Source organism: Maylandia zebra, linkage group LG1 (assembly GCF_041146795.1).
Source record: "Maylandia zebra isolate NMK-2024a linkage group LG1, Mzebra_GT3a, whole genome shotgun sequence".
NCBI classification, from domain to species: domain Eukaryota; kingdom Metazoa; phylum Chordata; class Actinopteri; order Cichliformes; family Cichlidae; genus Maylandia; species Maylandia zebra.
The window spans coordinates 7,876,585-7,893,399 of NC_135167.1; the positions used below are offsets into that span (position 1 = coordinate 7,876,585).

The window sequence follows — 16,815 nt, forward strand, 5'->3', positions numbered from 1 at the left end:
CCTCTCCCTCCTCTTTTCCCTGTCTTTCTTCACTGTAGATGACAGTGAAACCTCACACCAGTCAATGTTCATTTAGTAAAAAATTCATTTCCTGTGTGTTGTCCGCTGTAAGGCTGTCAGGCTGTCACTTAATTATTTAAAGAAATGCCCATCAAGTGAAGTCAGCAATATTTAATTTACCACTACTGGCGTCAGGGGCACACAACTGATTTATTATACAGACCCTGTAATGTGAACAGCTGTTTCCTGCTAAAAATAGGTCAGAGGTCAGATAAAATGAACTTGTTCCTTTTTTTTGGTCATTTAGATACAAAGTCATGCATTTTATTCTCTCTCTAAGCAATAATTATAATACATCAAAAGGGCAAAATGGGTTCTTTTTTCTTTATCTGGTTTATTTCTGCCATATTTCCTTATGAAGTGATCACAAGCCTCTGAAATGATTTTTAGATACTGTTTTATTTATTTCATATGATACTGTGTTATTGTGAGTTTTTTAGATGAGGAGTTTATATTTCATAGTTGAACGCACTTGAATCATTACGGGAAAGCATCTTAATTATAAAATATAAGAATAATGATTTGTTTTTACTCCTCAAAATATTGTTCCACGAATACATTCCTCTTGCATTTTTGTCCTTATAATCTGCATCCGTTATCGTCTGAAGTCGAGTTGTTTGAAGGCTAGCCCTGTGGCTCTTGTGTTCTTGGTGGAAGTTGGAGGAAAGAGTTGGGTAGTGGTTCGGGGGCCCTCAGCCACGGCACTTCCCACCAGAGCGACCTCTGACCTCTGGTGCCATTAATCACTAGGCTTCTGATGGCCGTGTCCCTGGGGAAAAATCAGTCCGGGGCAAAGGATGATGGGAGGTGAGGCCTGCAGCCAATTACAGATAGACTCAGAGCAGACCAATGGACAAATCAGGTCTTTACAGAGAGATGAAACGCCCAATAGCTGTCTGCTTGAGGAAGAGATGGTCTTGTGTTGGTTGTGTTGGTAATCATAAAGTCTCTAGTCTTCTCTAGTGGAAATTAAGCATTGAGGTTGAAGTGGGAACAGGTATTCCACCAGAGCAGAGTGCATGCGAGGCAGAGTGCCACTGTGATCAAAAGAGATGTTTGGGCCTGGTCTAATTAAGCCTGTTAGAGCTAAATGTCTCCAGGGTTGGAAAGGGAGCAGATGTTGAACACCAAAGGCTGGTGACATGCTGGTTTTCGCAAATGAGGGAACTGTCTCTGGCTAACTGCCCAAGCCTTGCTAATGTGATTTTTGCTCAATTACAGTATTATTAAAGGTGTTTTCCCACTGCTTTCACACGTGGCTGAGCAATGTTGAAATGTGAAACGTGACTGATGTCACACATGGAATAATTAATCCTTTTTTTTTTGTTTTTTAAAACCACATCTGGTCCACTGAAGATGTATAAATGGATATTTGTGTTTGTTTTCTTCTGTCTGAAATTGTTAACTTTTTGGCTTTATGGGTTATGTTCTAAAATTGTATGTAATTAATAAAGTCTTGTTTTGACTTTATTGTACAGCAAATGATGACAGAGGTGTTGGCGTGAATAAAAATCCTAACCAGCTGCTGGCCTGTCACTATGGGGCCAGCGTTGTTGTCTCATTTGTTGTGCTGTCATTGTTCACAGCCTGGCCTGTATGAAAACATGGCTTCCTGCTGACCTGCAGTTTAATTCACACATCAATAACCCCTGGCTGATCTCTGACCCCCTTAGTTGTATTAATTGTTTAATGTAGGATTGATGTCCAGCACTGCACCAAAGAATGATGGTCGCAGCGTAGCGCTGCTGGTCCTTTTGATGCATTGCTTGTTAGTAGAAAATTTAGTAGAAGCTCTCCATTCTTCACCTGCTACATTTGAACATGTCAATTGGCCAATGGCAGCTGTTTTGCTGGTTTTTGCTTTGTGTTGATGTTGTGTTTTTTAATATATATATATATATATATATATATATATATATATATATATATATATATATATATATATATATATATATATATATATATATATATATATATATATATATATATATATACTATCAGTCAAGCTTCACTATCAGTCAAGCTTTGAAGTCAAACTTTGATGGAAGCTGGCACCTTCACCCAGATATTAGCGCCAAAGAAAAAGCTGCATGCCAAAATGAAAACAAAACTGAGCGGTTTAAATCATTCTAGAAAATTTTATTCATTCATTTATTGGGGTGAATGAGCAATTTATCCAAATCTGTTTAAAAAAACAACATTGCAACAATATAAATTTAAATTTGGTGTTGCTCTTTCCACCTTACTCCCTCTAATACACAGCAACTAATCCACACTATTATTACTCCAATTCTTTCCTTCCTTATTGCACATATTTCATCATTTTAGCAGGTTTTATTTACTTATTTTGATAATCAAATGATCAGAGATAGTGGCGCAACAACTGTGTAACCAAAATAAAAATGTCCCAATTCTAATTCACTAATTCGTCCTTCGATACTCTGGTAAAACTTTTAGTGCCCAGCTAGTCTGGTGCAAACAAATGGGCTGTAAATATGACACATTAATAGTTTAAGTTTTGTTATTCATGATCTTATAATGATTAAGTGGTTAAAAGTACTTCCCTCTAAATATATCCCTCAAAAGAAAAAGTGAGGTAGGACTTTTGTTCATTAGGATTATGGTTAATTTAATGTTTTGCTAAATCCAGTGGAAATGCACACCTAGTCTTAAACAGAAACCTTAAACAAATTCTTGTTCCTTTCTACGACTCATCTTCTCTCTCTTACCACAGGACTCAAACTCAAATAATCTATAAAAGAAACTAGCATCTTGACAAGCTCACTCTTGATTTTCCATTAATTGGCTGTGAAGATAGGATCCCCTTTTCCCACAACAATTTTGTGCAGCTTTAACAAACTAAAAAAAATCCATCAGCTATAAATACTACATTAGATGTCACCATCGACTGTGTTATTTATTTATATGAATAAAGGTGAACTTTTTTAATTTACTTCATTTTACAGATACGGTGGTCTGTGTGTGTGTGTGTGTGTGTGTGTGTGTGTGTGTGTGTGTGTGTGTGGGTGGTATTCTTTTAGGTGTTTTCTGCTTTTTATGTGTTATCGTACCTACCAGCTTTCTGGACTGTCCTTAAATGCTTAACCCTTAGCAGCAGGATCCAAAAGCCTTCAGGCTTGATTAGTGCACAGAATAATGAAAAAGTAGCACCAAAGTTAGCCTGTACTTCCAAAGCCCGTTTAGAGAAAGACTTGTTAATAGTGACTTTTGTGTAACAGGTTAGAGACGATTGATTTTCAGTGGATACAGTAGTAGTAAAAGATTTCCTTGACCACTAACATTAAGACACTTAAAAGGTCATAGTGCTTTGCTAGTGCCATCATGGTGTCTTGATCTCCCCACTCCAAAGGTCCATGTGTTCACCTAGGACCTTTGCACATGGCTTAAAGACATGTTGCTAACTTAGGAAAATGAATCGGGGCTAATCTTCATGGCCTGATCACACTGCTATTTCACAGAGTCATTAATGAGTCCAATTCCAGGTTAAGAGCAGCCTGTGGAGGGGCTGGCGGATTGACTGGCATTAACTGTGAAGACAAATCTGTACGATTCCCCTGTGCTGGGCCTGGCAGCAGTAACGCAGAGGGGTGTGGATTTACTCCGTGCAATCCTCTAAATAAGCTTCATTATACCAGCCTATCCATGAGCCCCCCCCACACACACACACACACACCCTACCCACCGCTGCCTGTGGATTAGCAGGTTGTCACGATCCTTCAGTCCCCTCCTCCTGCCTCATGCTTACACGGTTGCACATTGCACTTTTTGATTCTGTTTCGTACAGGAACCGCCCACTACCCCTCCCTCTTCATCCACCCACCGTATCCTCCCCTCAAGCTCCCAGCAAGCTTCGCTGCAGATAAGCTGTTGACAAGATTAATGCATCTGTATCAAAAGTCTAGAGCAGCTTTGCTTTGTGTTGTTTGTGAATCCCCTTTTCCAGGTCAAGCTAAATTGCTTAACTGGGCTAATGTGTTTTCAAGGCAAATTTCACAGGAAGTAGCCCTTGCCACCCATGTCTAACCAGTATCCTAACAACCCTTAACAATATGTAGAGGTCACAAAAGTATATTGGGCGCTTCACCATTGACTGATATTTTGAAGCAGAATCCAATTTTCACTGAAAAAACTTCAAATCAAAGTCATTCTTGCCTCTAGGCCGATTTGTGTTGGCAAGACAAAGTGCCTGTTTTAATTAATTAAGAGTCATAACTTTTACTTCAAATGTCACTCAGAAACTGTATGTGTATGTAAGGCTGATAAAAATGCTTAAAGTTTAGTGTTGTTGGCCCACAATGAGCTTAAGCATGTTTTCGCACAGGTTATATTTATAGTACACATGCTCAGTGTTTCATCACAATACAGCTTTTATTTCTGGCTCAATCCAGACTGCTGGCCTAATCAGCCTCACTCAACCTACCAGAGCTCTGAACAAACGCTCACATGTTTATTTGCGATCTGCTTACCAGAAAGAAAAACGGTGAGGACACTTTAAAACTTTACCACAATAAAAAGTAGATATGCCTGCCAACACACATTTCTATCTGTCATGGAACTCAACTGTGTAATTGCATCAATGTAGCAACATGATTGACTCATATGATTCCCCTATCTCACATTTGCTTGACTCTTTGTGTGACTCTTTGCTATTAAGATATTCCTTCAGGACTTTCTCCTCTAGTGTCTCTACAAGTCAAGATATTTCAGCAGAAATTCGAGTGTTAAACACAGGTCCTTTTCCATTGTATTAACATTTACACCTTTTTGCATGTTCCAACCACAGACCACTCTAAGGGTTGTGCTCGTGGGAGTTCACGAGTACTTCTGAGTGGCCCTGGAAAAAGAAAAACTGCTGGCTGGGCTCACTGTGACTAATTAAACTGGAAACAACTGCCATTTTTTTTTAACATAGCAGAGGAAAGGTTTATGGTCATTAACTTTAGCCATGCACTGTGCTTAAATAGCAACACAGCCAGTATGTTGATTCTCTCTGCTGCTTCTGTTATTGTTGCTGCTCTGCCTTGCTTTGAATTGACGTGGCAGTCAAAGTGGTTGTTCAGTGCATTAAAAACAAAAAACTTGAAACGGCTGATTAGGATTGTTCCACCTTGCTCCCGCCTTATTTTTTTATTAGATTTTTTTTCCAAAGTAAAGATGACTATTGGTAAAAGTATTTCATTTTAGAGGGAACTCCATTGTGTGTCAGTATTTGGTCAGAAAGAGCCCATTCTCAGCGTTAAGGTTCAATGTCTGAGTATTAAAAACTTTATCCATGTGAGACATAAATGCACTTTGAACCAAAGACATCCTTTGTAAGACATTGTTTATAATTAACTGAGCCATATTTGTTTTCTTTTCCTGTCTTCCGTAGGAACCCCAGTCAATCGTATTCCAATCATGGCCAAGCAGGTCCTAGATCTGTACATGCTGTACAAGCTGGTGACAGAAAAGGGAGGCCTCGTCGAGGTTATCAATAAGAAGATCTGGAGAGAAATCACAAAGGGACTCAACCTGCCTACCTCCATCACCAGTGCTGCTTTTACTCTGCGGACACAGTAGGTCTTTGCATTTGTGACACAAAGCTAACTAATTAAAGGTGCTGGAACCGATTAAAGAATTTCAGCAGCTTTCCTCACCGTGTGGAAGCCAAAAGCTTCTTCAGGCACTAAATATGTTCATTTCGGGAGCATTTCAGCCATCATTTCCAGTTGTCCTTCTCACTATGTCTTTTATTTTAATAATTCCAGCTGTCTAGAGAATTGTTGCGACAGCTAGTTTTACTTCCTAGTATACATACGGAAACACGCCTCCTGCACGCACATGCAAGGATCCGCTCTGGCTGCAGCTTCTAAGTAGACATGTTGTTAGGAGTGTTTGGATTTGTGTGTTGGAATGAGTATGAATGTCATTCATTAGAACCCATACCTGTGTATTTATACACACACACAAGTTTTCTCCACTGGCCAAACTTTTCTCTTTACCCCGAACCCCTCAGTGCATTACATCACACATGATTGATTTCCATCGATTTAATGATGTGAATTTGGTCAGAGTTCACAGTGACTAAGGTGGGGTTTGATTGACAGCTTATAATGTCGAACCCTGACTAAAACTATATCGCTCTCTGGATGGGAACCCTTTAGCAGAGGTAACACCTCTATCTTGTCCAGCAGTACATATCCCTAATGAGCCTTGATGTATTTTTAATGTTGCTGGACTGTTGTGTAGCATTGGTCGGCTAGCTCTGTCTAATGGATGCTGCTGCTTGTGCTTCTTATTGATCTTTGGTACTTCTATCCCACCATTATGCAGTAAGCACGCATAATGTGTATAGTGTGCTCATTTATGGCATGGAAAACATTGCAGAGCTGTGACTCTGCATACTTGCAGTGCTGCTGTGATGTCATGCAAAGTGCACCAAACATGTTTTGAGCAAAGCTTTAAAGCAGTAAATTCTATATAAATTCATACATTTAAGAAAGGAGGTTACTTTCAGTTTACTGAAGTGGCTTGATTTATAAATATGCAACCTAATGTCTGTTGTAAGGATCAAATATTAGAGAAATAAAGTTGAAAATGGTTTTTAATGTGTGAACGTGCACAAAGGATTTGACAGAATCATTGTGACAGCACTGCTGGAGATAAAAGGTTAGGTCTTTATTCAAAGCAGTCTGTTTTTTGTTCTAAACTAAAGTACAGACAAAAAAACAAAGTCGCAGTGAAATAAAACAGAATTATCTCTACTATCTGAACAAATACACTGAGCTATATACACATTCGGATAAACAGTGCATCTCTCGGTGCACATGTATTGCTTGAAGCAGAATCCAATCTATGTACTGCAGTTTTAAATGTCCCCATGTGTGCTTTTTTTATGTTCTGTCACATTAATAGAGTGCTGGATGCTCATCTTAAAAAAAAATGGTCAGAGTGTGTTAGCATATGTGCAAGTAATCTTTGTAATAATTTTTTTTGCCTAGTCTTAGCTCTCTGTGTGAGAAAATTGTTAATAGGTTCATCTCAGGTGTTCATCTCTAACTGTGGTCTGAGAAGCCCCGCCCATTTGCTGTGCAAATATTTGTTTGCAGCCAGTCAGAGGAAAAAAAAGTCGTCTTGAAGTTAAGGGAAATGGAACTAACACAACTTGCTTTGGAAAATAAGGACTATTTTAAACTGTAAATGGTGGGAGCCTACTGTAGAAGAGCCCAACAGTAGCTAGGAGTAAATTACCAGAATAGGTTCACCTTAAGTCAAATAGCACTGGACAGTTTTTGAAGAACCAAAATGTTAGACTATTGACAGGCTATTAATGAGACATATTCAGTTTCATATTGGAAGAAGGAGAAAAATGTTTTCTTTTCTTACATATTCATAAAAAAGGGTGCTGATGCCACTGCTGTACATGCTAACAGATTCTCTCATTTAATATTATGTTTCAGCTGTAATGTTTTGATGTAGTCAAATATTACAATATTATTTCTGATATTTTCTGTGCAAATCTTTCTGTCGTGATCTCACGTGTTACTGTGCTTTGCGTTTTCCTTAAGGTACATGAAATACCTGTACCCGTATGAGTGTGAGAGGAAAGGCCTCAGCTCCCCAGGCGAGCTTCAGGCTGCCATCGATAGTAACCGACGTGAGGGTCGCCGTCCGTCCTACAGCAGCAGCCTCTTCCGCTTTTCTCCCTCTCCCAGCACTGCTCCCCACATCCTCTCACCCCCAAAGATGCACCTTTCCAGTCTGGGAGCGGGGGCCTCAGTAGCTATCAATGGCCTTCAGGCCTCACCGGGACCCTCTTTGAAGAAAGGTACGTGTTTGAAAGCTTGAGGTTAAAGAAAACACCAGAATCTGATCTATGCCCTTTGGTTAATAAATAGAAGTGGGGTTTACTTTCTGTTGCCTATCTGGCAGCTCTCAGATGTATATACTGTGTGTTAGTCTAAAGGTCCTTTGGATCAATTAAGGCCACAATGAACTAAGTAAATGTTCATATCAGAAACTTCATACTGGTTACTATAGCTGGGTGCTGCTTGTTAAGAACTTGAAAGAGATTGTAGAGAAATGCTGCCCTCTGTTGCAGTTTTGAAAAACTACACCTGTGAAAACAATTGATAAACCATAAAATAAAACATTAGCTACAGGAACGGCTCCGGTTTTAGTAATTTGATGAGGACTTTTCCCTACATATGGTGCCTGACACTTCGTAGCATTGTGGTCTGTTTTTGTCAAATATCCATGTGAATGTGAGTGTCTGCTTCCGTGTGTGTCCCTGTGTGTTTGTGCATTTTTAGTGTTCATGTCTTTGTATATGTATGGAGTTATCTGGGTGGAACCAATTCTGCCTCAGGCTATCGAGGCCCTCACCTTTATTACGGCTTAATAACATAGTTGGGGACACTTTGTGAACTTTGCCTTTAGTCCACATAGTTGGGATCTGGTTGATAACTGTCATTACACTGCTATCTTTTCTGAAGTTACTTTAACTTTGTTGGTGTGCGACTCAGTTGTGAACCCCAGCAGAATCTGTGCTTTAATTTAAAAAAAAAAGGATTTTGACTCATATATTGGATGTAGCTACAAACCAGTTCTACTTTGTTATAAATCAGTGCGTTAAAAAATATTTATAACAACAGAAATTAAATCAGATGGCTAAAGATCAGTTTAATCAAAACGTTTTAGAGACATGTAGAAGGCTTGCAGTTTCTTCTTTGTTTCTCTTTTTGTGTACTTATACTGCTTTCATTACAATCTGAACCAAAACACAGCCAAATGCATTTGTTAAAAAATGTAAAGGAGTCCAGCATAAAGTTTCAGACACAAATTTTGCTTGTCTTCTGCAAAAATCTGACATTCAGTCTGTTTTTTCTGCTGTTCAGCTAAACATTTCTCACACAAAATGCAACTTTTTTGGAGATAGATATACATACTAGTAAAATATAACCGTAACCTATACTGAGTTTTCCATGGTTTTTTAGAGGTTGTGTTTCTGGGAAGTGGTGGTGTTATTTTAAGGTTGTTTCCCTGTGATTGTTTTATTTTATTTTATTTTATTTTATTTTATTTTATTTTATTTTATTTTATAGAGAATAACCCTTGTAGTACCCCTGTACTTATAGTCCAAAGTCTTTAATCTTCACAAAATAACATGTTTTAGAAATAATGCAAACTTATGTGGATAACTTTAACTTGCACACATAAAAAGAATAAACATGATTTATCAACACAACTCCATTTGTGGAGTAAGCGTAGTCAGGGCCTACAAGTTTCTGGCTGTTGTATATATTTGTTTTTGCTGGTGAAACACCAAGTTACCGGAGTATTTGTGTTGTGTTACCAGCGCCTCTCTTTAGAAAAGTTCAGTCCTGGGTAACCTGTATATGTTGTAGTTCAAGTGTCCCATTGTGTGAAGTAATGCTGCCTGCTTGTAGCCACTGTGAAACGCATGCCGATAGGGGTGATTGGGTTACTATAATTCGGCTGTGAATAGGAGACATTTCAGTATAACAGTTACTCAGATGTTGCGTACTATCTTCACTGCCCCAGAAAAGGAAATGATACATGTAACCTAAAACCAGATGTCTCCCTACTTCACTTAGAAATTGTGGATCTTCTTGACAGATACATTTGGGGCTTGTCTAAACTCTGGTGTCTTGCAGAATTTGAGGCTCTTTCACACAGCACTCACATAAGCCTTTCTTGAAACATAATAATCATTTGTGATCATTTCATTAAAATTTGTAGTTCCAGTTGCCAGCTTACCTTTTGTCTGAGAGCAAGAAACCATATACATATTTTTGTTTTGTTTTGTTTTGCCAACACACAGACCTCACACTTTTGTTTTTCCATCCATTCTGATGTATGTTGCCTAAATACAAAATTGGAATCATTTGGCTGAGCAAAAACATTGAGGTCCTTCATATCAGCTTTTCTATAGTAGAAAAAAAACCCTTAAGTACTGGGTTTAGTATAGTACTATGGATAGTACATATACCCACTTGTCCAATCAAGGTGTGGGCTTTACTATTATAGCTCCCATTAGGTAGGACTGATAACCTTTCACATTCACCTTGATAGATTCATGCATTTCAGTTTTCAAGTTACACAGAATCACGAATCACTCCTTTTGACTTATTCAGACTAAACTTCCATTTTTCCTCCAGATGATCTGACCCCACCGATTATGGCTGCAAGACCTTCCATGGCGCTGGCTCTGGGTCAGCAGCAGGTTGCTGGCTTGGCCAGGGCTGCCACACTGGAGCAGCTTAGAGAAAAGCTGGAGACTGGTGGTGGAGAGGGGCCAGAGAGGAAGATGGCCCGCCTGGCAGAAGAGCAGCAGCGCCTGATGCAGCAGGCTTTCCAACATAATCTACTGGCCATGGCTTCCCAAATGCCTATGAACCTGCGTCTGGGAGCCCCTGCTATGCCTACCAGAGGTCAGTGTTGAGAAGTTTGTTGAGATTATGTCTAAAAAAACCCTGGAAATGAAATACAGTGTTTGTTTTTCTATTGAAGTTAGAGGTATCATATCATGGAATCACAGTTTTAGTGTGTTTTGAGACATCTGTAAACTTTGGTGAATGTTTGTGGTGAATATCCACCAATATTCTCCAAAGTCTGGATATCTCTAAAGAGCATGCTGCTATCATGGACCCAAACCTATTGCTGTACATGGGATTGGTAGCAAAGCATGCATTAGCCAACAGAAAAAAATCTTTAAGTGTAAGATATTGTTAACATCTTTTCACTGCTTAAATTTTTTCTTTCTGTGGGGAAACCTGAGCTCGTTTCTTGTTCTCATCAAACCTACCAGGCTAACTCTTCTGCCAAAAACAAATGTGTTTTCCGTTGCAGAGCATGTAGCTGCAACCGATTTACCAAAGCCCATCAGTTAATATGTTTTAAGCTGCAGCAAGAGTTTGCAGAAATCTGCATACATTCTATTCTGTAATTATTTGAATAATTTCATGTATTTCAGGAATAGCTGACAGTGCTCTTCCCTTGGTTAGATGTTGTTAAATTGTTTTTCTTGACCATGGAAATAATTCTGTCATCATGCACATTAGTTGTGTAGTTTAGCATAAACTGTCATGGGTCAAGGGTCAAGAAACTGACTAAATACATATTATGTATTAATGGTGAAATTATCAAGAAAGAAAATACACAAAAATAATCTCTCCACTCTTATTTATGTTTTTCAGAAGAGAAGCAGCAAGACATGTCTCTGAGTATCTCAACCAATGGAAATTCCAGCATTACTGTCTCAGTAGAGGTCAATGGCACAATCTACTCAGGTGTGTATAATAATAATAATAATAATAATACATTTTATTTATAGGCGCCTTTCAGACCCTCAAGGTCACCTTACAGTAACACATAAACAATATGACAGATCAGGTGCAATTCTAAACAGATGGGTTTTGAGTAGTGATTTAAAAGTGGTGAGACAGTGTGTGGTCCGTAGAGCAAGTGGAAGTGCATCCAAAGTCTCGGGGCAGAACAACTAAAGGCTCTGAGTCCCATGGTAGTCAGGCGAGCAGGTGGAACTGACAGAAGGGAAGCTGAAGAAGAGCGGAGTGTACGAAGGGGTGAGTATGTATGGAGAAGATCGGATAGATATGGGGGAGTAAGGTTATGAAGCGCTTTGAAAGTGAGGAACAGGATCTTGAAATTGACATGGAGGTGAATTGGGAGCCAATGGAGCTGTTTAAGAACAGGTGTTATATGTTCAGTGGATCTAGTTCTGGAAATAATACGAGCAGCTGTATTTTGAACCAACTGCAGTTTATGGAGGGATTTATGAGGTAAACCATAGAGAAGAGAATTACAGACGAGATGTGACAAGAGCATTGACAAGTATGGCGGTACTGTGTGGTGTGAGTGAGGAACGAAGACGGTTAATATTACGGAGATGAAAGTAGGAAGACCGAGTGATATTATTTATATGTGCTGTGAAGGACAGAGTGCTATCGAGGATGACACAAAGACTCTTAACCTGAGGGGAGGGTGTGACAACAGAGTTATCAATGGATAACGAAAGACTGGTTGGAACTGTAGTCAGTTTTGATCTGGTGCCTGTTAAAATGAATTCTGTTTTATTGCCATTAAGTTTAAGAAAGTTGTGAGTAAAACAGACCTTGATTTCACTTAAACAGTCAGAAATGGATGTGGGTGGGAGAGTAGCTGTGGGTTTGGAGGATAGGTAGAGCTGGGTGTCATCTGCGTAGCAGTGAAACTGGATGTTATGCTTCCTAAAAATATTACCTAGGGGTAGGAGATAGATGATAAAAAGTAAAGGACCCAGGACAGAGCCTTGGGGTACACCGGAATTAACTGGAGTAGATACGAGGGTGGGATTAGGTAAATTTATTTTGCTTAACCTCTGGAAGGATTCAAGCATCAATGTTCATTTTTAACTAATGACATTTCTCCTTTTTCTTTAGGAACCCTGTTCGCCCAGAAGTCTGGTGGGGCCCCGGGGCCATCTGTGTCTGCTGCTACTGCTACTGCTGTTTCAGCCTCCCCTGCTGGAACCAGCGCAAGCTTTGGTTTTTCCGCACCTCAGGCCCAGAGCCTCAGCCCCGCATCCTCCTCCTCCTCCAAGGGTCCCGGCTCGGCTGAGCCGACCCCCACCGGGTCACCCTAACTCAGGCTGCCCTTTGTACCTTCTCCCCAGGCCTCTGCTCCTGCAGGAGGCCCAGCATGAATATACAGTACAATAAGAAACCGAAAAGAAACTGTTGCACAACAAATACCTCATCAACCTGTCTTGGCTGTCCAATCATGAACACAGAGCCTGAAAATTTAATGATATATCCAAAATAAATTGCTATGCATTTTATTTTGATCTAACACACACACACACACACACACACACGCACATACACATAGGAACACAACACTACAACCACATCATGCACAGACACACATCACATATATATACTTGTTAATCCTAATCGACATGCTAAACACAATCAGCTCAGCCAAAACCCACTGACAGGTGTAGTCACAACCGAACTTGAAAAGTTTTATCTTAGAACATTTTGTTTGTTTGTTGCCATTTTGTTGTCTTTTTTTGATTTTGTGTTTTAGAATGATTTTTTTTTTAGTTTTTTTTTTTTTTTTTTTTTTAGTTTTTCTCCTTTTACATACCTCAAATCAAATAACCTGCAGTGGTGTCTTTACCTCAGGAGCTGTAGTATATTTAACCTGAATCAACTTTATTTTTATATTCTTTTTGACCTAGTTGCAATCAGGGGAAGTTGGGTAACTGTCACCAGTGGAAACCTGTGTACAGAGCACCCCCCCTCACAGTGATGGGCCTCCAACTGGGGCTGCTCAGGTGTCTTCAACGTGCTGTGGCGTCAAACTGGTGATGATCTGATACTGTAGATCAGCAGATTAAATACCTCATTTCATCCTTTCAGCTGCCCTCAGTTGAGCTCTTGAGAAGTCCATTAGAAAGGTTGCAAAGCTAAAGTTTAAGTAGTTTCAGCTCCACGTGCGCGCACAAAGTTGGGTTAACAGTAACAGGCCCGTTAGAGCTTGCGATTTGTGTTTCACCCATAGCGGTACAGAGAGGTAATACTGAGGCATTCCTAGCTCCTGCAGACCAGATTTGAGTTTGTTGTTCCCCTATTTTTATTTTTTTGTGTGCATCCTTCCTCCAGCTGAATGTCGAGTTGGGTGGCATCGTCATCTCTGACCACACATTGGCCTCTCTGCTTTGGGGAGGGGGGGCAGCGTCTCTCTCAGGAAAAGCAATGTGACAACTGCAAGGAATCACTGTCAGTTTAAAAAGACACAAAAAAAGAGGATTAATACGTGAAGAATGCACAAGCCTATGTGACTGTTTCAAAAATACCTCATCAGACTCTCTGAAAAGGAGAGTAACACTACATACCTCAAAAGGCTGTGAAGCCATCGAGACTTGACGCCCCGAATCCTACGTGAACTGAAACTGTTATGGACGTGCTGTCACACTGCTGGTGGTTTTTGGGGACAAAGAAGTGGGATGGGCTTGATATATTTCTCCTGTATTTACTTGTAGAACGTGTTTCATGCTTGCTTCTTCTTTGTTTTTTGTTTTTTTCCCCCTTTTTTAGGTTCATCAGGTTGTCTGAGAAGAATGATATATCTGAGGTGCTTTTTCAGCAGAGAGGAACAGACAAGTTATTTTTTCATTGACATGTTAATTTTCTTTCTTAAAAAAACAAAACAAAAAAAAAAACCAATGGTGTTTCCATAGGGGTAAGAAAACAACCTTAAGTTTGACTGTGTATGTTGAAATTGCATCTTTTTTGTGACAATGGCAAAATCATGATATGCATTTGAACAATCATGTGACCAGTGTTTGTTTTTTTTTACACCTCCATCCTCTGGTTATTGCACAGCTACATACCAAAGACTAGCACAGTCAGTCCTTATGAACTCTTTGTACAATCCTGCTAACAGGATGCTGATGCACAGCAAGCAGGTCTGTGTTGGACTGCAAAAGGTGTCTCTTTCAGACTCTTTCAAACTGACTGTGAGGTTTTTTTTCACAATTAGTTAGTGGAAAGTGCATTTAAAACTGTAAAGACTGAAAACCCAATTACATGACTTGTACAGGTGGGCATATTCGACCCTTTTAACAGATTCCATTATTTAAAACTGAAGGCCGGATACAGTGGCCTCATTAACAGTTGCATTTGAATAGTTTGTTTAACCTGTTTGTGCAGTCCCTCACAGACAATGTGGACAGTAGCCCGCATTTTCTTTTATCAATTTACCCCAGGCACAGCTTGATTATGATGAACATGTTATTGTAGGATGCTTTTCTCCCTTTAAAGATTTTTTTAAAAGCATTGAAACCCCACAAAAGAACAACATTTTCTAGCTTTACTTGTGTTGAATGTAAGGCATTTTAACTGTTTAGACCTTTTTACGCCTAGTGTGGTCTGAGGTGGGCAGCTTTGTTGCTTTTCTTAGATTGTATTTTAGCAATTATGTGTCAGGTTTTGCAGTGCAGATCGCAGGTCAGGGTTTAAGAACCTTTGAGAACTGCGCTGTTAGTCTGTCAGTATAGCCTTCGCAACCTTGTATGACACATAACTGTATTTTATAAAAGGTGAGGAGTATAGATGCTGCCTTAAAATTAGTTGCTGGTGAGATGCAGTCCATGCAGGCTTCCCTATGAAAGTTTTTCTCTTCAGGCTTAATCGTTTTGCTGCCCCCCCCCCCCCCTTTTTTTTTATTTTATTTTAAAAATCACACGTTAGACACAAGTTATCCCTCAGTTTCTTGTGTTATCAAGTGAGTTTTGATATTTATTTGTTTTTTCCCTTTTCCTGGTGGACCTTGCTTTTAGTAACAATCTGCATTATTTAGGCTGCCACTAAAATATTTTCTGTTTTCCAAGTCCATTCTTTCTGTTTCTTGTGCTCATTCTAAGCAATGACTGTTTGATGATGTAGCTTCACTGCCTTTGTACATTAGTGTGTTTGTGTGTGTGTGCAAGCAGGTGCAGTATATTGAGTAAGTAATAACATTAAAGGCACTGCAGGTGGCGCCACTGGTGAATTTTTTTTTTTTTAATGCTGAATGAGGAGGTGAAAAATGACTTTTAAGAAATATTTAAGTAGATAAGGTTTATCCACATTTTTCTGCTATATACTCGTACAGTTCCGGTTTGTTCCGAGGTTGAAGGGCATTTTTGGTGGTTCCTCATAGACTGAGTAAAGGGTCACTTTTCTTCCTCAGTGTTTGCTTCAACCCGGCAACCACTCTGGTCACTGTCTTTCAAGGCTCCTGTCACTTGCCACTTGTATGGATAGGTGCATTATGTATAATGTGTTGTGCCTGTATACCTGCATCCATGTGTGGAGTGTGAGTGAGTGTGTGTGCCCCCCCTCCACTTCTTCATACCACATTACCTCAGGGCAGGGAGCTGCATTCAGTGTTGCATATGATGTTGAAGCTGCATTGAGGGATAAATGCTGATAGAAGCTGCGGTCACTTCACAGAATGCTACTTTGGATTTGGTGTCTCTTTTCTTTTTCTTTTTGTCGTCAATAACTGCATTATGGCAAGGTCTCGTTACTCAGGAAGCTGTGAAGTTGGAAGTATGCGGAACCTTTTGATTTTGGAGTCAGTTCAATTTTAAATTGTTTAAAAACTAACCTGATCTGTGTACAAACAGGTGCATATGCAAGTGGTTATTGAATACCTCATTTATCAATTTTATGTTGTTTTTGGCTTGTACAATGCTCCGTATATTAATTCAACTGTGGGGTTTGTGCATATTTTTGTACTGTTATTATTATTATGGACATGATAATAATGATATTACTGATATTATAGTTTTCTCTTTGATTAAAGCAAACAAAAAATAGGACAAAACATGAATGCTTGTAAAAACTGGTTTGTGCTGATTGTATTTATGAGGAGCACTTTTCTAAAGTGGTTTTCACACATTCAGTTTTGTTCATATCAGTTAATATAAAGATATGGTTCTCAGGGCTTTTAACTTGTATGTCATGATAAAGTTTTACTTTATATCCTATGTCCCTGTGTGTTGGTTAGTTGCTTTCTTTCCCCCTTTTTCATCTGAGATCACCATATAGGAACACACTAACATGCAATCAACACTCTTGGGGGGGCTTATTGTACATTTTTGCCTTGAAGCTTAAATATTGAAAAGCATTTTTACAATCCTTCAAGTTAATTTCCAGTAAAGCTAACTTTCTCTTCGTAAAC

General features: G+C 39.3%; 1 protein-coding gene across 2 annotated transcripts in view; it reads left to right on the forward strand.

Annotated features, from left to right (window-relative positions):
- Positions 1 to 16,621, forward strand: part of LOC101467135 (AT-rich interactive domain-containing protein 3B) — a 58,635-nt gene extending 42,014 nt beyond the window's left edge. For both annotated transcript variants that reach the window (XM_012919842.3, XM_023153140.3), the window contains exons 5-9: positions 5,453 to 5,636; positions 7,629 to 7,888; positions 10,242 to 10,514; positions 11,280 to 11,372; positions 12,522 to 16,621. In XM_012919842.3, coding sequence (XP_012775296.1) covers positions 5,453 to 5,636; positions 7,629 to 7,888; positions 10,242 to 10,514; positions 11,280 to 11,372; positions 12,522 to 12,724 — 1,013 coding nt within the window. In that variant the 3' untranslated portion in view covers positions 12,725 to 16,621. The remainder of the gene's footprint in view (positions 1 to 5,452; positions 5,637 to 7,628; positions 7,889 to 10,241; positions 10,515 to 11,279; positions 11,373 to 12,521) is intronic.
- Positions 16,622 to 16,815: the final 194 nt, after the last annotated feature.